General features: G+C 34.8%; 1 protein-coding gene across 1 annotated transcript in view; it reads left to right on the top strand.

Annotated features, from left to right (window-relative positions):
* HECTD2 (HECT domain E3 ubiquitin protein ligase 2) overlaps window positions 1-25,254 on the top strand; it is a 65,010-nt gene that overhangs the window by 28,450 nt on the left and 11,306 nt on the right. The window contains exons 6-18 of the mRNA XM_024739547.1: window positions 2,331-2,395; window positions 4,633-4,678; window positions 6,422-6,531; window positions 7,984-8,132; window positions 8,715-8,838; window positions 11,430-11,526; window positions 14,600-14,707; window positions 15,381-15,513; window positions 16,404-16,492; window positions 20,154-20,312; window positions 23,541-23,615; window positions 24,316-24,403; window positions 24,491-24,597. Coding sequence (XP_024595315.1) covers window positions 2,331-2,395; window positions 4,633-4,678; window positions 6,422-6,531; window positions 7,984-8,132; window positions 8,715-8,838; window positions 11,430-11,526; window positions 14,600-14,707; window positions 15,381-15,513; window positions 16,404-16,492; window positions 20,154-20,312; window positions 23,541-23,615; window positions 24,316-24,403; window positions 24,491-24,597 — 1,350 coding nt within the window. The remainder of the gene's footprint in view (window positions 1-2,330; window positions 2,396-4,632; window positions 4,679-6,421; window positions 6,532-7,983; window positions 8,133-8,714; window positions 8,839-11,429; window positions 11,527-14,599; window positions 14,708-15,380; window positions 15,514-16,403; window positions 16,493-20,153; window positions 20,313-23,540; window positions 23,616-24,315; window positions 24,404-24,490; window positions 24,598-25,254) is intronic.

Genomic DNA, 25,254 nt, shown 5'->3' with positions numbered 1-25,254 from the left:
GATTTATAGTTTAGAAAGATCTCTCTGGATGTTATGTGGAGGATGGTCTATAGTGGGGCAAGAGAAAGGAGTTAGGAAGGCATTGCTGAAACCTAAACGAGGGTCAGTGTTTGGACTAGGGTTTTGGCAGTGCAACTAGTGAGACGTATTCAGACTCTGAGTATATTATGGAACAGAGCTAAACATACTTCTGTAGATTGGATGTGGGACTTGAGGGAAGAAAGAAACTGAGTGGATGGTATTGCCATTTAATTAGATGGATAGGGCTCAGCCATCAGCAGAGAGAAAAAAGGTGTTTCAAAGAGGTAATAATTAATCCTGTCAAATGCTGCTGAGAGATTTAGTAAGATTTGGACAGAGAATTGAACACTGTCTTTGATAAGGTGAATAATTGATGACTGAGTTTAACAAGAGCCGTTCCGTGAAGTTGTGGAAACAAAGCCTACTTAGAATGGGTTGAAGGGACCATGAGAGGAGAGGAAGTAGAGATAGTGAATACAGACAGCTCTTGGAGAGTTTTGCTGTGAAGGGAAGCAGAGAAATTAAGGGTTAGCTGAAAGAGTACGTGGGTCCAAATGAAAGGTTTTTAGCGTGAGCAATATATTAGCCAGGGTCCTGGCAGGAAACAGATGACACACTCTAACTGGTAACCTGGAGAGGACTGTTTACAAAAGTATTAGCAGAACAAGGGAGGCCCTCAGGAGTAGTACAGTAGAGTGAATCTGGAGATGAGCTGTCGGGGAGAGGGCTGCCTTACAGGAGATGAGGGGCATAGCCAGCCCATGGTGACCTTGAAGGGAGGGCGTTGGGGGAATAAATACCCCAACTTTCCTCTCTTCCCTCTTCTGTCAGTGTTCCCTATGGCTGAATCCAACCAGAAGGCAAAAAAAGGCAAAGGAGTCTGGTTGATGCAGTCCTTAGTAGTCAGCCTCTTAGGGCATAGATCAGGGTGGAGAAGAGTGAAAATGCAGAGACACATCCGTGCAGATGGTATTAGGATGTAGTGTTCTACTGATGGGAACGACCTAGTAGTGTGGAAGAAATGGATGATATGGGGGAGATAGAAGAAAACTGAATAACCAGGTCCTTGACAAGGTGAGAGAGGATGGAGCATAGGGCTCAAGTGAGGGGGTTGGGCTTTGTCAGTTGTAGTGCAGGTAAATGATTAGAATAGTGGCAAGATGAATCTGTTCTCATTTGGGTGCATCTGTTTTCTCTCTAAAGTGTGTGGCAAGATCAGAGCTGAGAGTGATGATGGGAAGGAGGTGTTGGAGGTTTGAGGAATGAGAAAAAGGTTTGAAATAGTTGTCTTGGAGAGCAGGGAAGTAGATGAACTAGGGAAATGTTGAAGGACTGTCAGTGGTGTTGAGTGTCCTTTTGAGATTTGTGACATAAACTCAGTGTGTCTAGTCAGCACATTTGTGTGATTTTTCTCCTGCAGCCTTCCATTGCTCTGGGGTGCTGTTTGCCTGCTGGGTGTGAAGGGTCACTGCAAGCAGAGGAGGAGAAAGGAATGATGTATTAAATAAGTATATTAAGAAAGGTGCTAGGCTGAATGAGTGCTGACAGACATGTCTTAGAAGTGATGATTATGTTTTTTTTTAAAATAAATCCATGATATATGCTTGTTTTCTTGACGTTTGCCCCTTTCATATAACAATATGACAGAGAAATTTTAATGACTGTTTGGAGCTTCTAGTTAATGAAGGTTTTAGTCGTTACTTCTTATAAACTAAAAGCACCATCTAGATGTGTTTTCATTCATTCTTATGGGACATGTTTGGTAGTAATTAACTTTTTTTAGTATTTGAATTATTAAACTATAAAAAATGTTATTTAGTACCTTTTTTGGATCCTATAACAAAAAATCTTGTTATTTTTTTATTGAACATAATTTGGTTGTACTTAATAATGAATTGTGGGCTTAACTGCTAATTATAACATGGTATTGGTAGGACTAAATATGTCCAAAACGTATGCAGTCATTTTATATTGTTAAACATGCTATTCTTAGACTTATGTTCGTGATTTTATCCTGTCAATCCAGAGAAAGTGAAATTGTTTTTCTTTTTCTGTTTTCAGTGTTATATAGAACTGATGGTAGTCATCAAGCAGCCACCATGTGTGTCTGTGCAGGTTGCACATTGCACATCCCAGGCAGCATTCTCACTATAATCTCTCAGATGGGAAATTGAGACTACCGTTAAGTGGTAGTCCTTGGCCATCAAGTCTGGTTTTAACTATTGAAACAGATCTGTAAATATAATTAACATATAAAAGTCACCTAAATAGCTAATCCTAATTATTTCATGATTTTCTTTTGCCTACAGCCTCAAGACATTCAGAAGACAGTATTAAAGGGAATCATTAACAGCCTGTTACGAGAATGGAAAGGGTAACTGAAACTAATATTTGGCTAATCCGTATAGATGGTTAATATACACAGCTCATCCATCTTTAATATATACGTATGTGTTTTACTCTCAGAAAAGGTTTTAGTTGCTACAATAAAAACATAGATCAGAATGAAATTATAAACCATTTATAACAAAGCTTTTTAACTTGAGACTTATGACTTCTCAGGATGGTCCACAGGTGAGCTTCAGAGGATCTGTGAATTCTTTAAAATTGTATATAAGATCTGTCATGTACAGATATATGTGCTTTACAAAAATAGGATGGGTATTTAAATCAGTCACCGAGAATGAAATAATATGGGCGTTAAATTTAGCCTTGGGCTTTCTGGTAGCAGAGCAAAATTTTTCTTATTTCTAATATAAGAGAAGTAAATTTAGCTACTGAAATATTTTTTCCTGGAACTAAATATTGAATTGTTATGTAAGGAATGATGGACAGTGTAATTGATAATGTTTTGAACTGTGAATATGCAGAACACAAAAATATACTTTTAAAAGTACATATGATTTAAATTGGTGTTACTTAACATTATAATTTAAATGATAGCTTCTATTAAAGCCAAATAATACCATTAAATTATAATTTAAATGTTTATATTAAGCCCAATTTGAAAATACCAAACTAGAGTTCTTAACTATAATGTTAAATGTACCCTATATATTTTAGTAACATTGTTCCAATTTTCAGAGAAAATTGTGGTTTTTATAGAAAATTGAGAAAAGTCAAGGTAGTATAAAAAAGTAAAAATGTAACATTTTGCAGTTTTTTTCTAGTTATCTTTTTAAAACAATTGAAATCATACTGTATTTTTCATGTGATTTTTAACTTAACAGTATTTTCCTAGTTTATCATTCTAGTAACACTTTTGCATTTTCCTTGAATTTTATGTTTCTGGTTGAATATATAATGCTTCGTTGATAATGAAGGGGAAAATTTGGAATGTAAAGTGAACACTTAGGAGAGTGGGGAAGTCCAGTGGTCCAAAACTGCTGGGACCTCAATCCCCTCCAAGCATGCTCACACAGCTTTCTAACCCCTGCTCCTCAAATGTGTGCCGGAGACAGATTAGAATAATTTGATGCAACCTACTTATCAAAGGATCATGTGGTCTTTACCCCCAAAATCTTGTTTTATTTTGGATTTATAATAATGACAACAAGATCTACAGTTTATTGACTATTTACTATGGGCTAGGCACCTTTCAAACGATTTTGCATGTATTTCTCATTGAATCTTCACTGCAATCCTGTGAAATAGGTAATATGATTAGTTTCATTTCACACTTGAGGAAACTAATTTACAGAGAAGTAAATTGCCCAAGTTAACACAGTGAGTGCCTGAGTCAGAATTAGAACCCAGGCTGTCTGGCAAAAGAGCCTGTGGGGCTTCCCTGGTGGCGCAGTGGTCGAGAGTCCGCCTGCCAATGCAGGGGACACGAGTTTGTGCCCCAGTCCGGGAAGATCCCACATGCCGCAGAGCAGCTGGGCCCGTGAGCCATGGCCGCTGAGCCTGCACGTCCGGAGCCTGTGCTTCGCAACGGGAGAGGCCACAACAGTGAGAGGCCTGCGTACCGCCAAAAAAAAAAAAAAAAAAAAAAAAAAAAAAAAGCCTGTGATCTTAACTACAATTTCTGTACCCAGAACTGTATACTGTACTAAAATACTAGTGCATAGAACAGGAAAATGGAAGTTTTCATGGTTCAGCTATAAAATGGGAAAACAAAAAACGGACTCTCCTATCACCAGGAATTTTAATATTTATGAATTGCTTTGAGCTTTTTAAAATGTTTTCAAATATAATTTCTAAAACAAAACAGTAGTCCTATTGAGAAAGTAATCTGACAATTATGTAGAATAGTATAGAAAGAAATAGTTTAGATTTTATTTAAACCTAAATAATTTAAATCATTATTCAGTCAAGATAATTCTTCCACAGAGAAATATTACTGCTAATTTAAAAATTATAAATATACATGTGTATATATATCAATTTCAAAATGTGATACATATGTTATATATTTATATTTCAGATGATGTGGCTTTATATCTTGTAAAGATCATCTAGTACACTTTGGGCAATGATTTATGTTTTCAGGTTTAAGTCTAGTTTTTGGCTTTTATCAAGTCAATTCTCACAGAAACATTGATAATTTTTTATTAGATACTGTAAGATTAAACATTCATCTCTAATCAATTACAATTATTTCTGTTTCAGTCCACGAACAAAAGATGATCTTAGAGCATATTTTATACTTTTACAGGTAAGAAAGCAAAAACATAGTTGAAGGGTGTAATTCATATCTCAATCTATGCATGTGTAAGTGAAATGATATCAAATACTAAGTATTATTTTGAGCAACATTTTTGATACTTTTTTAGATTATAATTACTTGTAACCAGAGAATTAAAGCTATAACAAATAAACAGTGGAAGGCTAAATTATCTCCAGGATTAATATTTTAACTTGCCTTCCTGCTATGGGATTCTGGAACAAACAGAATGGAAGCACTTTTCCTCCTCCAGTCAACTTCCTTTCTTGTAACTAGTTTTTTAAGGGACTCCAAAACTTTCTTTTATTTCCCAATTAGTGGGTTTCCAACTTTTCTGTGTATTTTCAATAAATGTTTAAACTAGAATTCTAATGGAAAAATCAAAGTGGTTGTTTATATTTGCTAAAGCAAATATGATGAATTTTTTCCTCTTGAGAAATACAGATTCATTGATACAAAAAAAAAATAAGGTCCAAACAAATGAAAAGCAATTTTAGTTTTTATAATTTTTTGAGAAGTACATTATTCCCATAGCTAGCATACTATGTTTATATTATTCTTTACAATTTACCAAAGATGTTCATATAAATTATTATCTCATTTAAAGATAAGAAAAAATTATATTAAATAAGATAGGATATTTAGTTCAATATTATGTCCAATAAAAGGAAATATGGAAGATAGGGGTAGAAGAAGGAGGAGAGAGGAAACAAAAAAAGGGGAAATAGATAAGAGGTGGTTGAGGGATGTAAGGAGAGGAAGGGAAGTAAAGAGGTAAGAGGAGAAAGACAAAACTAGAAAAAAGAGGAAATATACCTGGAGAATAGTAAAAGCTAGAAAGTGACAACATGAAGCTCAAATTTTTAAGTGAGTGTATTGGTCAACAGTAAGCTCTGCTCATGACATCTTGTTCTTATGAGCTATCACTTGATGAGTTTATCATCTGGGGTCACTCCCTCATTTTGAACCATCCTGACCATAAGTCAATTTTGAAAAACACATGGTGCTCTTTTATTTTTTACAATTTTGGTTTATTGTTCACTAATACTCATTTTTCCCATGGAGCTCTGAAATGTACACTGTGATGGAGTTTTAGATTTTGGAAATATAACTAGAGGTTTTGCTTGGTTTACAAGCTCTACTCTAACGCTTAAAAGTTCTCTGAAGCTATTATGTGGTTCTCCGCTTGTTCTTTGTGAAATATGCAAATAACTCATTTCACAATGGCAAACGTTTCATTACCAGCTTTTATTTTTCTAGCATTCTCTCTCCCCTTTTTTTTTTTAATCAAAGAAGAGCCAGGTTTTTGTTTAGTTGGATAGTAGTGATTGCCACCATTTTTACCAGGCAGTGAGCTACGTGCTTTACATACAGTTTTTTTTAATACGCAAAACAACCTCCAAGACAGATGCTATCATTCCCATTTTTCAGATGAGGAAGTTGAGAATCAAAGTTTAAGGAACATTCCTAAGGGCATATAGAGTAGTAAGTGGTAGAATTAGCCCTCAGACCCAGATCTGTCTTAATTCCAAAGCCACTGGACCGTAGTGGAAATCCAAGTCTCTGTTAATTAAATAATTAAACAAATAGATTCTTGTTTTCAAGGATTTCACCTAGTATTTCATAATCTCAAATTTAGTTTTCTGAATTCGCCACTTAGCTCATTAAGCATAGTGTCTTTCCTTTTACATGTTAACAAAATTTTAACGCAATTATCTTTAATATCTTTTTCAGAATCCTCAATTTAATAACACATCTACATATGTCATCTATGCTCACTTGCTACGACAGATAGCTACCTTAGTGGAAGCTGACCATCATTTCCTAGTTCACTGGTTTAAAAAGTAAATTATTCTATGATATTAAGAACTTTTATAATCTTAAAGTTTTAAGTTTGTTAGTAACTTTATAAGAAAATATATTAAATGTTTTCAGGTCTTGAGAAATGATACTTATAATTCACAGTGCTTCAGAAGCCAATTATAAGCATATTCTTTAGTACTACATAGAGGATACATTAAAGATCTGTTTTGTATGTAAGTAATCGTTTTGCTTGTGCCAGCTGTTGTTGAGATTTCTGTCCACTGCTTTTGCATTTTATACAGCACATTCCTATCGTTGATTTTTCATATATCTCAAAGATGGTGACTGGATTTGCTCATACATTACTATTTTAATTTGTGTCTTTTTATTTCCTATCAATAAATTTTACCATTATTTACACAATGCCTTTTCCTTACCTAAAACATCATTGTAAAACATACTAGCCATCAATATCAATTTATAGAAGTACAGTACTTTTTTTCCACAGAACAATACTTACATTAACATTTACATTTCCCCATGACTAATAAAAGCTAAAGAAGCTAAATATTCCCAAAATTAATTTTAAATACGGTTAATTCTTATTATTAACAACAGTTATGTTCTATAAAGCTACTGGGAACACTGAATTGGTGAACAGTGAAATACAGGGTTAGCTTCCTGCGAGCCTTTGGTCACAACATTTTTATCAACCAATCAGTACATAACCTTGCTTTATCTGTATTTCTATTTAAAGACACCTATTTGAAAAAAAAAAAAAAAAAAGACACCTATTTGATATAAATTTTTGTTTTATTAACATTGAACTCACGGCCAACAGCACCATAACTCATGTCTCAGCAAATTTTATCTGACATAAGTACCTTCTCCATAAGGCACATCACATCCTTCTTTACTTAGGAACACTAGACAGAACTTTAGCACTATAGTTAAGGGCCGTTTTAAAACAGCAGAATCACTAACAGAAAGCACAAGAATTTGAAAAACATGACCCTAAGTAGACTGCATAAAGGACACTTGTTTGCAGTATGAGAGCTAAAACAAGAAGGCAGAGCGTGGCCTTGTTCAGCCTCAGCATAAGCAACTCCCATTTTTTGCCACTCTTTGCACAGCCATGAAATGACCACGAAAGCGCCACAATTATTGATTTGGGGATTAGAATTAAATTGTAGGGAATGGGTGAATTTGCAAATGCAAAGTCTGCGAATGAGGACTGACTGAATACTAAAAGCCTTTAAAAGTGAAATGTTTAATGCTAACTTTATAGTAATTTTGGTGTTTATTTCTTATTTAAGAAATGATATTCGAGGTAAGATTTTGCATCTTTTCAAAATTTTGGCAATTTAATAAATAGAATTTGGGGGAATAGTCTAAAATTTTATGTATAAAGGATGAACTTTGATCTCTAACAAATATATTGCCAAAGTAGAAAATGTGAATTTTGATTGGAATTATTTCAAAATCTTTACCAGATTATCCCAGAAGAGGTTCAAACAATTGGTAGAGAGATTGCTGCAGTTTATTTCTTTACACCTGTTTCCTGCAAAGCCTGAAGAATTTCCACCTATATCAAAGTGTTCCTGGTGGATCCCATCAGCATCTAAAGTGTTGGCTTTACTTAGTAGGTTTTATTATTCAATCATCTTTACTTTTCTTTTGTTAAATATAAGGACATTTCCATAAGGATCTCAAAATACTATAGAGGCATTCTTACATCTTAAACCATTCCTTTGAGGAGAAGAGCTGTAGTGATTTATTTTCTATTTTGCTAATGGATTTCACAATTAATGTATAAGCATGAAAAAGCTTTATGCATTTTATTGGGCAATATTCTGTTTTATGGCTCTCAGCTGCATACTACCTGCTAAGTAGTGATTCCTAAGAATACAAGAACTTCCATTCATTCCTGCGGACCCTGAGAACACCCTGATGGGGAAATAGGATGCATAGCTGGCCATCTGCGTACTCCCTTTACTATACGATTATAATCCCCACGATTCAAGTTTTTTTTTTTTAAAGCAAGAAATTATTGGCTGCATTTTGACCACAATTTTAAAACTACCTTTTCGTTTGGCACTACAGTTGCTTAAAATAGGAATTTCTAGATAAAGCTTTCTGGTGGGCATTAAAATGTTCTTCTTCTGATTAGAATGAATCATGTACATGTTAGGAAAGATCATTGTGTTAGAATTTATCTTTACAGATACTGCAAACAATTTGGTTCTTCCTCCCCTTATTCCTTATACTGATTTCTATAATTCTACATTGGATCATATTGATCTCATGGAAGAATACCACACCTGGCAGAGCTTTGGAAATTCTCACAGGTATGATCAAAAGCTCATCCGATTACTCACCTAAATAAAATGCTATTCAAAATAATGACTGGCTTTTAAGTTTGTGTAAATAAATTTAAATATACACATACCTTTGCATATAAACTTATAAATGTAGTTTAGATATCCAGCCTTGAAATATCATTATATTTCTTAAAGCATTTTCTTTGTCTATTACATTTTGAATTTATAGTTATGTTAATATGGTTTTGGCTTGATTAGTAGCATCTTTTTAAGAAGGGAAAAGTTCTAGCTTAGTATGCAGTTTCTTATATCTTCTTATTCTATGTGCCATCACCTAGCACAGAGTTCGACAAACTTTTTCTGCAAAGTACAGGATTATGACTGTTTCTGGCTCTTTGGGCTATACAGTCTCTGGTCTACCATTATAGCACGAAAAACAGCCTTAGAAAATATGTAATTGAAGGGGTATGTCTGTGTCCCAAAAGCTTTATTCACAAGCCTAGGTTGTAGGCTGTATTCGTCCCATGGGCCATAGTGTGCCGGTGCCTGATGTAACACAATGATCACACATGTGTGCACATACACACATACATTCACTCTTTTTCTCCCTTTTTCTGTGGATGAAGTGTTTGTCCTTTATACACAGTATTAAAAGAATGGATGTTACAGAGAAATGGCTTTACTAGAAATGATTTATCACAGTAGTATAATAGATTTTGGAAACACTTGGCCGAATTCTTTATTACCCTGCACCTTATATCCACACTTACATTTTGGATTAAACCAGCAAGACTATCCCAGACTTAACTTATTCCCAGACCACAAGATATCCTGCAGAATGCATTATTCTAAAGGAGACTGACTAAGAAATAGGATGTGGATATAAGTAATCTAAAACGTCAGGTTACTTCATAAATTGGTTCGAGCTCCCAGGGACCCTTTCTACCAGAATTGGCCTAAAACATAGACTAGCTTTCTGGACGTATCTCAGTCCACACCTGACCTAAGAATTCCGTTTGTGGGGACCTTGGTCAGTCTGATGGATATTTTCTTGACAAAGTTTACTTTATACTTTAATGTAATTGTAATGTTGTAGACAAAACCACAATACAGTTGCGAGAGTTATTTCATATTTCAGTGACATCTTTTAATGCAGAGCTCCTCTAAACACTGTGCCATAGCATTGTTGTACCAAAAAGGAGTTAACAGAGGTTTGATTCTATGATCCCTTCAGCCCTTGGGAAGCCACCCTGGACCTAGAGGGGGACCGGAGCCCCAGGGCAAGTCACATGTCTGGCCATGGGCAGCCTCATCTGTTTATCTCAGTGTGTCATACACATAGTATGGTTTGTCTACGTGCCGTGACTAGGGAAAGGCTGAGATGCTCTGTTTTAAAGTACATAAGACCAACGTTATCCTACTAAGTTCATTGCACTTCTTTTTATTTCCAAATTTCTAGTTAGCACTTAGTGATTCAAAATTATTACACATTAATACTGAACAGTTGTTTCATCCCAAGGGGAAGCCATTTCATTTTCAGTCCACACTAGGGCTATTTCCTTTTTCCTCGTAATCCCTGTGTTGCACAGTGGTCACAGATGCACTGCTTGACTGTCCTCAGCGCATTCCAACTGTGACTGATGGATGCATTACAGCCACTTCTGGTGGGAGTCTGACTCCCGAAGTGTCATTGCTACGATACTAGTTCTCTCTAAGTGCATTTCTCTGTGTGGTTTGTGGCTCTTTTTTTTTTTTTTTTTTTTTTTTGCGTACGCTGGCTTCTCACTATTGTGGCCGCTCCCTTTGTGGAGCACAGGCTCCGGACGCGCAGGCTCAGCGGCCATGGCTCATGGGCCCAGCCGCTCCGCGGCACGTGGGATCTTCCCGGACCGGGGCACGAACCCGTGTCCCCTGCATCGGCAGGCGGACTCTCAACCACTGCGCCACCAGGGAAGCCCTGTGGCTCTTTTATATAACATAGAATGAGCTCTGACCCAGGAAAGAAGTCATTTTCATAACTTTTGATCATATGTTATATTTTTACAAATACATACCATTTCATCTTACTACATCATTAAATACAGTGCTAAAGCAACACACCTTTTTCTAACCTTTATTTTATTGCTCTTAAATTTACTACTTTTCCTACCATAGTTATTGCTAGATTTCCTCATTTCTGAAGCTCACGCATCAGAAATATCCATATAGTAATGGATTCTTATATTAATTTCTGCACATGAATTTTCTGTCCTAAATCCTTCATCAACACTTCTGCCTCCTGGTTCTGCTGTTGCCCATATTTTTCCCAGGTAATGATATACAAGTGACTATCTAAGCTAAAATTATTTGTACAAACAATATAAGCAGTTAGCACGTATTTCAGAACATTAGATGTAGCTTCCTCTAGAGAATAAAGGCACTGAACATCTAATAATGAAGCATACTTCACAGGGCTGTGGGGATTCAAAGAAGTGATGCACATAAAATCATTCTGTGAATGGTAAAACACAATACAAAAGTAATGTTTAATATTGTTAGAAGGGGTACCTTAGATTCCCTTAGTATAATTTTGCTAAAAATACACCATTTTGCTTTTTCTGTTTTCACTTGTTGAGCAGGTTTTCCTTCTGTCAGTACCCATTCGTTATTTCTATAGCTGCAAAAAAAATCATTATTCAAAGAGACTCAGAGCAACAGATGATAAGCATCGCAAGGGTAAGCCAGCTATGAAAACATTTATGCTGACTATAATCAATATATAGTAAATAATTTAACAAATAAGTCAAATGTCTTGTGAATTGTTCTAGCATTAATCAGGAAATGTTAAAAGTAAAACTCATATCATACTCCCTCAGAAAGTACTTAAACCTGTTCATGATATGGGGAAAAGATGCCCCTTATCAACTTCTCATTATATTATAAATATAGCATGGAGATTAAATGCCTCTCACAGATCCAAAGTACTCGGAACTTGTTGGACATCATTTTGTAGATAACATCCTCCAGGGTCACTAGCAGAGCACTGGTGAGAAAGAACTACAGTGAGGACAAGGAAAGGAGTGTCCTTAAGAGCAAACTACTCAAACCACTGACACATTTTCTAGATTTTATGACAGTCAAATAGAAACAACTGAAAAATTAGAAAATGTAACAAAAAGTATAGTCTTGAAAAACTGAGAAAATATGTCCAAAGAAGGCGAGAGATGTTTAATGATCCTTAGGGAACCAAAATGCATGGAGGCCCATTGAAACTGGGGTAGCAGTCAGGCTGGCTTTAGACAAATTAATGGAGTAGGATGAAGTTCATCTTTGGGCCTGTCCTGTCCACAGCCTACCATGGTTTCAGCACAGCACAGTAAAGTTAGGTACTTTAATATGTATCAGATTGACTGAGCTTTTTTGTTTTAGGTTAGAGCTCTAGACTATACATTTAAATGCTCATATATTTTGAGTATCTGCTTTTGTGACATGATTACTTGCAACTTTAAAACTTAGAGGGAAGGTTTGGCTGTAGTCTTCTTAAAATAAAGAGACCCAAGACAGACCCATAGAGTAAAAGGAAATGATTTCTGTGTCTTGTCCAAGAATATAAAAAGAATCCTAATGCATAACTTGTAATACTTCAAAATACCATAAAAATAAGAATTGTTTATTCTTCAGTAATTCACCAGAAGGTGAGTATTTTTTCCTGTCACAGAGCGGGACAAAAGATTCGAGTGACTAGTGACATCCCAGAGTCAGTTTACACTGAGTATTGGAATATTACAAGAAATGTTATTGCCTGTGTGTACCAAAGGAGTAACATAGCCACATTACCCTGCTGAAAAGTAGATTTCAACAGGTGTATTTAGCACCAGAATTATTTCCTAATCTTGGGTAGATATTGGCTCAAAGATTAGTCTACATAGCTTGTCATTTTGACGTTTTCGGTTAGTTGCATTTATGCAATTTCATGTGCCTTTTTAGTGCTTTTTTTTTTTAGCCTTGGGTTATGATTTTTTTATATTTATAAAGGAAAAATCCAAAGAGCTAGAAGTTTATCTAAGTTCCTCTGAGCAGTCTTCTGCTGTGTCACTCACACTTAAAATATTAAATAATCTTCTTTTAACTTTTCTTCCAATTAAAAGGAGAGTGACAGCTGTAGACTGTGTCCCAGGCTATCTTCCACAGGGCATGGGCACAAATGAGTAGCAATTGAAGTGTCAAGTAGCATTGTCGGTTATGGGTGTTTCCCAGCATTTTAACTTGTAAACTGCCATACCGCTTGGAATTAACGACTGGTAACTATTTTGGCACAAGGACAGCCTTATAAGTAGTTAATGCAAGCAAGAGCTTATATAGTATACTTTAAAGTTGCAAAAGACATTCCCCAGCCTAAAAATAACTTCCTCATCAGACTATGTCTAAAATTCTACCATTGTTAGTTTTTTCTTTCATTTGAAACACTTTCTATTCAACATGAATTCCTGATGGGAGGAGTAGCCACTAAGTCTTGTCTTCCATTAGCATCCTAATTTAAATTTGTGTGTTGGATATTTCCAATGTGACAGCTTCCCAGGAGCTAGACTGGGAACAGAAGATAGTAAAGGGTTGGAAAACAGGTCCATGACACAGCATACTATCCCGGAAATATAGATCTCTTTGAGCACGAAAGAGAGGACACAGAGAAGGAATAAAAACTACTAAAAGCCTTTAGAATTGAATATTGGAGAGATGAGGAAGGGCTCTGAATTAGTGTATTATTATAGTAATCTACAAAATCATGAAAGTAGCCTTATATAGATTTGGGGTATTAAAATTTTACCTAGTAAGCAAATTGCTGCATGTATTTAAAATGTCTGAAGTGTTCATCTTTAATCTGTACAATAATTCATTTTCTTTGTTACCAAAGAGGATGAGGTAGTCTGAAAAAGATTTAGATAAAGTAAATATACAAGCATGATATTTATATATTCCTTATATTTTTAAAATCATATTTCCATCGCTCAAGCATAACTATTGTTAACATTTTAGGAAATTTTCTTTTGATAGTTTTTACCTATATTGTCTTTAAAAGGCAGCAGGGTTTAAACAATATTGTGTATACAATTTTGTTTCTCTGCTTTTTTTTCAGTTGTATATTCCCTAAACATTTTCCATGTTATTTACATAGTTTTTATGAACATCATTTTTGATAGCTGTATTATATTCCGTTAGAGAGATACATACTTAAGATATTTCTAAAGTTTTGCTCTTATAGATAATGCTGTGATGAACATCTCACTGTATAAAATATTTTCTGTGTTTAGAATTCCCAGAAGTGGAATTACTGGGACAAAGGATATGAACATTGTTAATGGTTTCTGAAATATGTTGAAAATTACTTTCTAAAAGTAGACTAGTTGTGCTTTTAGAGTAAATCCAGTATCTAAAAAAGCGTAAGCCAAGTTTATCGTCAGAAGTATATACCTTGTTTCCAATGTTCCCACTTTGTTTGTATTTACTAAACAGAAAACTTTGCTATTTAAGAGATGAGACATACGGAAACAGTAATGCAACATTATTTTACTAAAGAAGATGAATTATTTTAGGTCCTCCATTTTGGATCCCCTTTGGTTATCATTGTCCCCAAATGAAATAATTGTAGGGCATTTTCATAAATCAAAATTTGTATAATCGAGTTTATGAAATTGTTTATGAGAGATGGCAAAGAGAAGAATATAAGTGATTTTTACTGAAGTGTTTAAATGTTTTAAATGAGATTATAGTTTAAGCATAAATGAAAATGTTTGCTTTCTTTTTTAATTAGCAAAGTCTGGTGGATAAAGTATCTCGAAGACAGAGACCTGATATGAATATGTTATTTCTAAATATGAAAGTAAGGCGGACACATCTGGTCAGCGATTCTCTTGATGAGGTATTGATCATTTATGCCAGAATAGTATTATTTGATTAAAGCTTTAAATAAATTTGATAATATGGCTTACTACTAAAATCTTAGTAAGCTATCTTTTGTTTATGTATGCCAGTAGTGTGCTTGCTTTTGTGTGTGTGTGGTACACGGGCCTCTCACTGTTGTGGCCTCTCCCGTTGCGGAGCACAGGCTCCGGACACGCAGGCTCAGCGGCCATGGCTCACAGGCCTAGCCGCTCCGCGGCATGTGGGATCTTCCCGGACCGGGGCACGAACCCGCGTCCCCTGCATCGGCAGGCGGACTCTCAACCACTGCGCCACCAGGGAAGCCCTAAGATAATATTTGATTTAGTTATGTGATTTTTTTAAAGTTTAGCGTTGAGGGCAAGTTAAAAGGCAATGAACTACTTTGTACTGTATTCTGCTAAATTAAAATCTTGGAGACAATATGGTGCTGGGAGACAGTAACCTTGGGCAAGCTGCCTGAGCTCTCTAAGTCTGTTCCTTGATCTCTACAACAAACATTACCATACCTGACTAATACAGTGTTGGGAGACGGATGGATGGATGGAGTTTTGTGACATTGTAAATAAGATAATACATATTCCAAAATTTTAAAAATTAATTTCCTTTTTACTGCCCTTTGTTCTCCTCTACTTTATAATTTCTTCAAATAGTTAACCCGGAAAAGAGCAGACTTGAAAAAGAAGTTGAAAGTTACGTTTGTAGGGGAAGCTGGTTTGGATATGGGCGGCTTGACTAAAGAATGGTTCCTTCTTTTAATTCGCCAAATTTTTCATCCAGATTATGGTGAGTAGTTAATTTTTATGAAAGTGTTTTCTCCCTAATTGTTAGATTCAAGTAGCCACTCTTATTTTTAATTTAGCCTATGATTTTACAGGTTTTTTTGTCAACCATAAATGTTGAATGATTTTTTAAAGACTGTTAGTTACATTTTTTAAACTGACCAAATTGATGAACATAATATTCATTATCTTACTGGGAATCCTACACAAGATGTCTTTGCAAGGAAGCATCCACATGTTTTCTGACTAAGCCAAATGCATGAAAATTTGTCACTGAAATAAAGAGAACATTCGAAATTTAAAAACAGAACTATAGTTTGCTCTTCACTAATATTCAAAGTCTCTTTCATTAAAATATGAGCCATTTTAATAAATAAGAATCATTAAATAAACCTTTGAAATTTAATTAGATTTTATTTAGAGAAAACACCTATATAATCCTTAGTATCATTAAATGTTTTTCTTCAAAAGAGAGTTTTAAGTGTTTTTCTTATTCTTTATTTTTCTTAATTTGGTATATACGTATATACAGCATCTCTCTGGTAATGGGAAATAGAGAAGACAGAGGTAAATTGAAATCTCCAGATAATCCTCAAAATTAATTTTGATCATAACTTATAAAGTATAAAAGTATAGTTTTTATAAATCAACTGATTAATTTAGTTTCTGTCTTTTTACCCTGTTTCTACCCTTGGTTCAGGATACCAGTGAACAATAAAGTGCTCTTGCAAATTCGTTGGATGTGTATTTGATACATTTTAACATGAAAGGTAGTTTCTAACAGAACTGTTGCTGAAATGTTTTGCTTCTAATAGAAGAGGTGCCATGTACATGTTTACTGCTCTGGGTTTTTTTAATCAATCATATTGATGAAATTATGCTTCTATTTTCCAGGCATGTTTACGTATCATAAGGATTCATACTGCCATTGGTTTAGCAGCTTTAAATGTGATAACTATTCTGAATTCCGATTGGTTGGAATTGTATCCTTTAAACTTTCCACTAGGAGGTGCTAGTAGACTAGAGAGTTTTAAGAATTTTATCTGAATTTTGGAAAACTGTTAATAAGCATTTTATTCAGATTAAACATTCTTGTCAAATTACTAGTAGATTTTTCAGTAATCTTTATTATTTTGTAATATCACAGCTATGTAATATCAGCAGATTTACTTAATTGGAAGGAGTGACTGAATTATTCACACTTTTCTCTGAAAACCTTATCTCAAAATAAATATTATTTCCTATTTCATATATAACCTAAATTATCAGAAATTTAAGACATTTTTTAAAAGTCATAGTGTCTTTCCTATTCATAGTGAACTATTTTTCTGTTAGTTCTTTCACTTTGTGTTTATTTCACCCAGTTTTCTAAATTGAAAGTATGGAAATTAAGTCTAACTCTTAACGTGGCCTCAAATCCTGGGACATTCATAAAAAATTAAAAGTTGAATGGAATGGGAACATTTAAAGCATACGGCATTATTTTATAGTGTTTTTTAAAATTATATAAATTTCTATGCCATCCTCTGATCCCTATCAGGTGTGTTGGAGAGGGCATTCCTGCATTGGGTGGGAGATTGGACAGGATGACTTCTGCATTCATTTTTAAATTCTAAAAAATATAATTGTGGAAGAAAGGAGGGAAGAATAAATAAATAAGCAAACACTAGGGATACATAGGTTAAAAGAAGGAAAAGAAAACTACCTTTAAGAAGCTTACCATCTAGACAGACAGATGATCACCAATTCAGGGTAGTCTGTTCTCAGAGTCAAATGACCATTTGGCATTAAGTGCTGAAGAGTTCTGAGAAGGAAATGATTCAGTGTGTTCCTCCCAAATTTTAAAATGGAACCAATATATTTGATTAACACAGGACTGGAGAGAGTAGGACATAGACTGGGATAAAGGCTGGGGACAAGTCAGCGTTGTGCTGGCCCTGTTACAGAGCAATGTGGAGGTCCACTTGATGGGAGCAGAGGGTGCTCCGAGAGTTATGGAAGGTGCTGGCAAAATAAGAATTAAGAGCCATCTGATGAAGAGCTTTGAATGTCTGTCTTTCTTGCATTTGTTGGAGTAAATCCTGAAGAATGTATATGAAAATTGAGAGGCTGGATGGAAGAAAAGGTAGTGAGGAAAACCACACATTGTGACGGTAAACTTAATCTGAAATTTTGTATGTGTTGTCGTATCTAAAGGTCCAAAGTGCTAAGCCCACAGTAAGGAATGTTTAACAATGATTAGACGCCTGTTTTTACTCTCTTATCTCCAGTAGTCACTTGTTGAATATTTCGACTTCATTGAAGGCCTGAGTCATTGATGCTTCTCACCACACTAGGAGCTATTTGAATTTCCTGATAAATATGTTTGTCATTACTTTACATTCTTATCATGGCTTAGATTTGGCTGATACTTTGACTTTCTAATATTTGTAATAAAGTATCAGCTCTTATACCACGTTTTTAGAGTGGTATATGTAATATTGTGAATTTGTTTTTTGTGTGTGGTTTTTTTTTTTGCAGTAGGCATTAGTTTCTATTCAATCATTACCCAAAAGAGCATATTAAGTGTATTTACATGTTGTATATTACAAGTTAAACAATTAATCTAAAATTAAATTATAGCCACTATTATCTCATTATTATGTGTATTTATCTCACACACACAAAAGAAACTACAGAAAGTAAGATCGATGCCCTAGACAGCATGATAATATATACAAACATGTGGGATGACAGTGGATTGTGATCACGTAAGTGGCTGAGAGATCTGTCAAAGATGAGGAGAACAAAAAATTGAGAAGTAACAGGTATGATGATTTAGAAAATAGAGTTGGTTCCATACATAGTTCCAGTTTCTAAATTTCAGGACCAAAGATTTATTGTTCTAGTAGTTCTCACAGTATTGTATTTCTAATATAGTTATTTTTAAATATTAAGGCCTTGGAGTTTACAAGAAGTGTTATAGTAAAACCTATAGAAATAATTATAAAATGTTTTGAAGATTGCATGAAGAGCCATAATCTAACAGTTTTTTAGGAGTAGAATTACCAAAGGGGCACTGGAACTAAGGGTAGGGGGCGACATAATATAGCGCAGGGTTTTCAAAGTCTGCTCTGTTTGCACCACATGACACTTCAGTGGCTCCAGCAGAATTCCCACATCCCCACCCCTGCTTCAACCAGAGCAACTTGATTTAGTGCGAAATGCAGCATGATTCTTCTGGGTATGGAAGTGCCCTGAAGCAGATCCTATGAACCTACTTCCTCATCTGTTAAAAACCTTCCTTCAGGATTATAATTTTTTTGTGTAATTTTTAATGAAAAATGCTTAGAACTTGTCACTATAGTAGATGATCATAAATGGTAACTACAGTAGTATCATGCTTATTACTGTTACTGCTATTATCACAATTACAGGCATATATTAGAACTTAATTTCAGTATCTTTACCCTAGAACACATTGCTCAGTCTCTGTTGATATGGTTACCTGTAAAATCACATATCTGTTCCTTAAATTATTATTAGCCTTCATTCTGCCTTAGCAAATTGAAATATTGGCTGTCTTCTAATCTTTTAAATTGTTTTCAATAATTTATCCAGCCCATATATTTAGATTTCCTTTTAAGTCAATAAAACTTGACTTCCTTAAGCACTTGATACTATAATGTTTATTTGACAGTTGAAATATTATGAAATTTGATCTAAAACACCGTTTTTAGAAAATGGATAAATTACACTCTGCTGTATAACTGATAAACAAAATACAGTCGGGCAAAGTTTATAAATATAACATCTGTAGCTTTTTAACTTTAACACTTTAAGTAAACTCCAAGTAATAAGTCTTTCAAGTATTACTGTGGCAGAATAATTGTCCTATTAACATATCAGTAGTGCATGTGTATGTAGATGTCAGGGTGTGTGTATCCATAGGACTACTCAATACAGCTCTCTCTACATAGCCTGTATTTAGTTGGGTTTTTTTTGGTTTTGGTTTTTGGTTTTTTTGGTTGTTTTTTTCTTGCGGTACGCGGGCCTGTCACTGTTGTGGCCTCTCCCGTTGCGGAGCACAGGCTCCGGACGCGCAGGCTCAGCGGCCATGGCTCACGGGCCCAGCCACTCCGCGGCATGTGGGATATTCTCGGACCGGGACACGAACCCGTGTCCCCTGCATCGGCAGGCGGACTCTCGACCACTGCGCCACCAGGGAAGCCCTGTATTTAGTTTTAAAATAGCCAAAATGATCACCAGAATCAATGGTGGTGTTCTGCAGTGAGTTCTGAATAAATTGTTGCTGCTTATGAAATCACCTACATGTTTGTTTAAATTTAGAAAGTTTTCTTATATGTTAAATACTTTATAGAAATGTATGAAATTGCTATCTATTGTGATCTTAGATAAACTTTTCTAGGGAAATCATTAAATACTCTCACCTGATCCTCTCCTTTTTACATGATTTTTGGTAATTATCAATATATTATGTAAAATAAAGGGAAATTAAATGAAAGGAAAGAGGAAGTATGTGGGATTAATTAGAAAGTCAGTGTTAGATCTGAAAGAAGTATGCAAGAAATAGACTGATGCATAATTCAAAACTCATTTGTTGTCATGGATTTTATGTTAATGCTTAACATTTAGTATGCATAGCTTATGGGACTAGCTGTTTATAACAGCATTACTTTGGATATTCGTTTCCCCCCCTGCTGCTACAAGAAATTATTGAGCCCTCCCATCGTTCCTAATGACCAAAGCATGCCAGTAGGCATCTGCAGTGTTACCACTGATGACCTGTGTCAAATTATGCCTGTAAGTATAAAGTCGTTTAGCATCTTATCCCGTAATTCTAGATCATCTCTCTTCTACTGCAGTCTCTCTCCTCCTAACGCTATTCTTATGTTTAAATATGGTTTCCCTCTACCTTTGTAACCCATCTCCTTTTTTGTCTAATTTTCTCCTTCCTTATAGAGACACATAACCCGCTTTGCAGCACTTCTAAGTTCCTCTAACATTAGTAGAACAGGCTTTGAGTCAGGGACAGAGATTTGAATCCAGCCTCTGCCACGTATTAGCTCTGTGAATCTGGATAAGTTGTTTATGTTTCTGAGCTCTAATTTCCTTATGTGAACAATGGGATAGTAAAACTTCCATACTGGGAAGATTACATGAGATAATAAAGTGCTTAGTACCTGATTGCTACTGTGGATTCTTATTAACGTGTCGCTATGCAGTATCGTTAACAACATCTGCAACACCATCCCTGAATAAAATTAATGAATTTCACAGGCCTGTCTCTGATAACATTCCTCAATTCAGAAATTAGATTTCCAATCATCAAGTTTAATCCAGTGCAAAAACGTAGTAGAAGAATGGATAGTATACACATCATCCTGAAAATCCCCTACAGTAATAATGCTTTTTTACAGCTGGGTTTTGGTAGCCATTGGTCAGCAGAGAATTCCCCATAATATTCTTAGTAAGTACCTGGATGTGGATTAAGGGCCTGTTTAAATATCTCTGTGTCTGGATGGTCAAAGGAGTTTGGTGTAGGGTTGGAACCTTCCTATCAAAGTTGAGAAACCTCTCCAGAACATGTGACTAATTAGAAAACCATTCTTCATGTGATATCAGGTACATTTTTGGAAGTTGGTCTGGATCCTTTCAGATTAAGAGCCTAAATCTATATTTTTATAAGACTCAGTAGTTGGAAAAAATTGCAAAAGGTATAGAGCAGACTACTTAAGAAACTGAAAGATTTGCCCTTTATAGTCTTGTATTTTGGCCACACACTACCTATGAGCCCTGGATGATTCAATTAATTTCCTTATCTGTGTAACAGTGGGAGTTATTGTTGTATCTATACACTGATATATATACTAGTTAGTATATATATTATATATATATATATATACACTAACGGATGAGCTACCTTCTCATTTAGATTTCTGTGATTTTTTAGTCCCATATATGCAGTTTTTGTCAGATCTTTTACCAATAAATTTCCTAATTTTATTATTGGTTTTTACCAATAAATTGTCTAATTTTATGATTAAAGCTATTTGAATTTGACTCATTTAGATCCAGGTGTTGTTAGTTAATAATAATGGACATTTTATGAATGACTATACCAATACGTTGTTTTACCTTATGGAGCTGAAGGTGATACTGAGTTAATTTCATGTCCTTATATTGCCTCTTTAATAGTGAATCAAGATTGTGCATATGCTATGAGATCAACTGTAGAAAAAACTGAGTCTCTATGCATGCATGAATAAAGATTGAAAGGAAGCAAGAAAACAGCCATGTTAGGATAGTGGAATGTGGGGAACTTTTTTTTAATTTAAAAATGGATTATCGATTTATTAATGGCATCTATTAAAAATTAACACCTAATTCCCATTTCATATATGGTAAAATATATCGATAAAAAAGTTTTAAGTGCTTTTTTATTCAGTACTTTGTTTACCGTTTGTATTTGTACACTATGTGTTTTAAGAAGAGTAAACAGGAAAGCAAAGAGAAACCTATAGTGATACATTTCTTAATTTAAACACAGTATCTGTGAATAAGGACAAAAAATACAGAAAGTAAGCAAAATATTCAATGGTGGAGGCTTCAATAAATACGGTGTTAATAGGCCAGTGCTTTTCGATGACCATGTTAATGAAAACTCCATTGGTTTTATAGAGACGGATCCATCACTCAAAGCATCAGAACTGTCCAGCAGCAGCAACAAATCTTCCCCACACAGCCTTGTGAAAATTACCCTTGAGGGTTTTAGTTGAGAATGGAGGAGAGGCTAAGTGTAACCTTGAATCAGGAACTGCAATAGCTCTTTTCATTTTGCTTAAGTCACTCTCAAATATGCTCTATTAAATAATACCAGGGTATTCAAACAGTGTGTAAAACCAGTAGTCTGCTTCACACACTCTTAATTTTACATTTACAAAATTATAAAGATGTTGAACTATATGGGTAATTAATATTTTAGAGAGAACGTATTACAGTTAAGAGTCTAAGAACAGATAAACAACAACAAATCAACAGAAATTGGGTTTTGAAAATACAAAGGCTGGGAATAAAAGGCGCTACAGTCCTGAATAAAGCAGATCTGAGTATATAATTTTACTACCTAATTGACTTTGTATTTTATCATTAAAAATTTAATCTTTGAAAGAAGATGGTAAATACTTTCCATTAGATTCATCTACTAGTCCCTTGAATTGTTTAAAAAACTGCAAATCTCCCAATTATAATTTTCAGCATCCATAATTTTATTAATAATTGAAACAAATGATGAAAATCATATCGGAACCTATGCCAGCCTAGATTTGTTTAAAATTTTCTTATTTTAATGGAATGGAAATTTTAATATGTAAAGTGTGTAAGATCATTCTAATCATGCTGTTCCTTATATTTTCTACTAATATTTAAAATAAAACTTTTTTTCATAAAACCTGAAATTTTGAAAAATACTGGCTTAGTTTTTCTATTTTTCAATCTCTGTTCAGGGATATCATGAGTTACAATGTAGGAAAATATTTCCTCCAGTGTTCTCAAGTTGTTTTTGGGAGAGGAAGGCACCATAACTGAAATGTAAAAACCACTTAACATGTATGAACTGTGTATTTTTATGTTTAAAAGATGAATCCTAAAACATTAACAGAATTTGTTAAGAATATAAACTGAAAGTGAGAAATACTGCAAATTCATAAACAGATAGCAGTGAATTATGATGGAAACTGTGCTCTTAGCTCACTGAATAAGAATAGACCCCAGAATTATGCCTCTGTGGGTATAATTGGGTATGTTCCTTTATGTGACCTTTTCCAATAAATTTTTCCAAGCCTTTTACATGGTAGAAATCATTAACCAGCATTTTGTGCCCTGGAAAAAATATATCAAATATTATCATTATTTCAAAGTCTGCGTTTATCTACTCTGTCTCACATGTAACTGAACTGTAGTAGATCTGCTTAACTATTTTGGGTAGTACTATTTGATTTAAAAACACAGATAACAGATTTCTCTTTATAGGAGTTGGCCCATGGATTAAGTGAACTCCTGTCATATGAAGGCAATGTTGAAGAAGATTTCTATTCAACATTTCAGGTATCCTTAAGGGCAAATAGCTTTCCGTTAACCAGGTATTTCATATGTGAAAAATACCCTTTGTTACCATACACCCACGATTAGAAAAGATGAACAAGGACTGATCAGTACATACCACCCCCTATCTTAAAGGATCTTAACCTGATAAAGTAGAGATAAAGAAGCAGACACCTATAGGTGAGCAGTCAAGGAAGGTGCTTAAAGAACATCAGCAAGGGTGAGGGCACTCTGCCAGGCACCTGGCCTATGCCCTTGACTCAGTTACTTTCTCAGAGCTTTTCAGCTTCTAACAACAAGCCCCTTCTGTCGCTTCAATGCAAGAAGTTAGAAGCAGAAGCTAGTCGACCAGACCAAAACTCTCTCACTTCCACTCCCCTGACAATAATCAGGAGGTGGGAATTATAGTAATCCACATGGCTCCAAAGACCTGAGTGCTTCCCTAAATGCCTGCGCAAATTTTGTTAACATCAGTAAAGTATTTAACTGTATTCAAGAGGGTTAAGTCCCTACTTTTTTACCCCAAAATGCTTCCACGACTCTATTCTTAATACAAATATCACAAAAGCCTAGCCATTCTGTAGTTTGTATATTTAGAAGAGGGGGGAAATGTTTTCTTTTTAAATTTTACAAACCTGTTCACTGAAGTCTGTTAATATATCAGCCATACCAATAAATACGCTGTGTTGGAATCTCCCATCAGGTGTTTCAAGAAGAATTCGGAATAATTAAGTCCTATAATTTAAAGCCAGGTGGTGATAAAATTGCAGTTACCAATCAAAATAGGAAAGGTAAGTTAAAACACGATTTCTTAATTAAAGCGCATTAGTATTTGCCATTTACTTTTACTACTTAACAGATATAAAATTGTTTTCCAGAATATGTACAGCTTTATATTGACTTTCTTCTCAACAAATCCATCTATAAGCAGTTTGCTGCATTTTATTATGGATTTCATAGTGTGTGTGCTTCAAATGCCCTAATGGTGAGTTTAAAACTTCATGCTTTCAGTTAGGTTTTGTAATAGTATGATATTGACAAATAATTCCTTAAATATTTTAGTAGATAGGCTTTTAAAATTAAAAAAAAAAAAGGTTTCTAGTTTCTTTTTTTGTCTTGAGGAAAATAATAAAGTTTTTTTTTAACATCTTTATTGGAGTATAATTACTTTACAAAGGTGTGTTAGTTTTTGCTTTATAACAAAGTGAATCAGCTACACATATACATATATCCCCATATCTCCTCCTAGGTGGTCACAAAGCAACGAGCTGATCCTGTGCTATGCTGCTGCTTCCCACTAGCTATCTATTTTACGTTTGGTAGTGTATATATGTCCACGCCACACTCCCACTTTGTCCCAGTTTACCCTTCCCCCTCCCCACGTCCTCGAGTCCATTCTCTACGTCTGCGTCTTTATTCCTGCCCTGCCTCTAGGTTCTTCAGAACCATTTTTTTTCTTTTTTTAGATTCCATATATATATGTGTTAGCATGCGGTATTTGTTTTTCTCTTTCTGACTTACTTCCCTCTGTATGACAGTCTGTAGGTCCATCCACCTCACTACAAATAACAATTTCGTTTCTTTTTATGGCTGAGTAACATTCCATTGTATATATGTGCCACATCTTCTTTATCCATTCATC

Source organism: Neophocaena asiaeorientalis, unplaced genomic scaffold, assembly GCF_003031525.2.
Source record: "Neophocaena asiaeorientalis asiaeorientalis breed wild unplaced genomic scaffold, Neophocaena_asiaeorientalis_V1.1 scaffold597, whole genome shotgun sequence".
NCBI classification, from domain to species: domain Eukaryota; kingdom Metazoa; phylum Chordata; class Mammalia; order Artiodactyla; family Phocoenidae; genus Neophocaena; species Neophocaena asiaeorientalis.
This window is presented reverse-complemented; position numbering and strand designations above follow the sequence as displayed.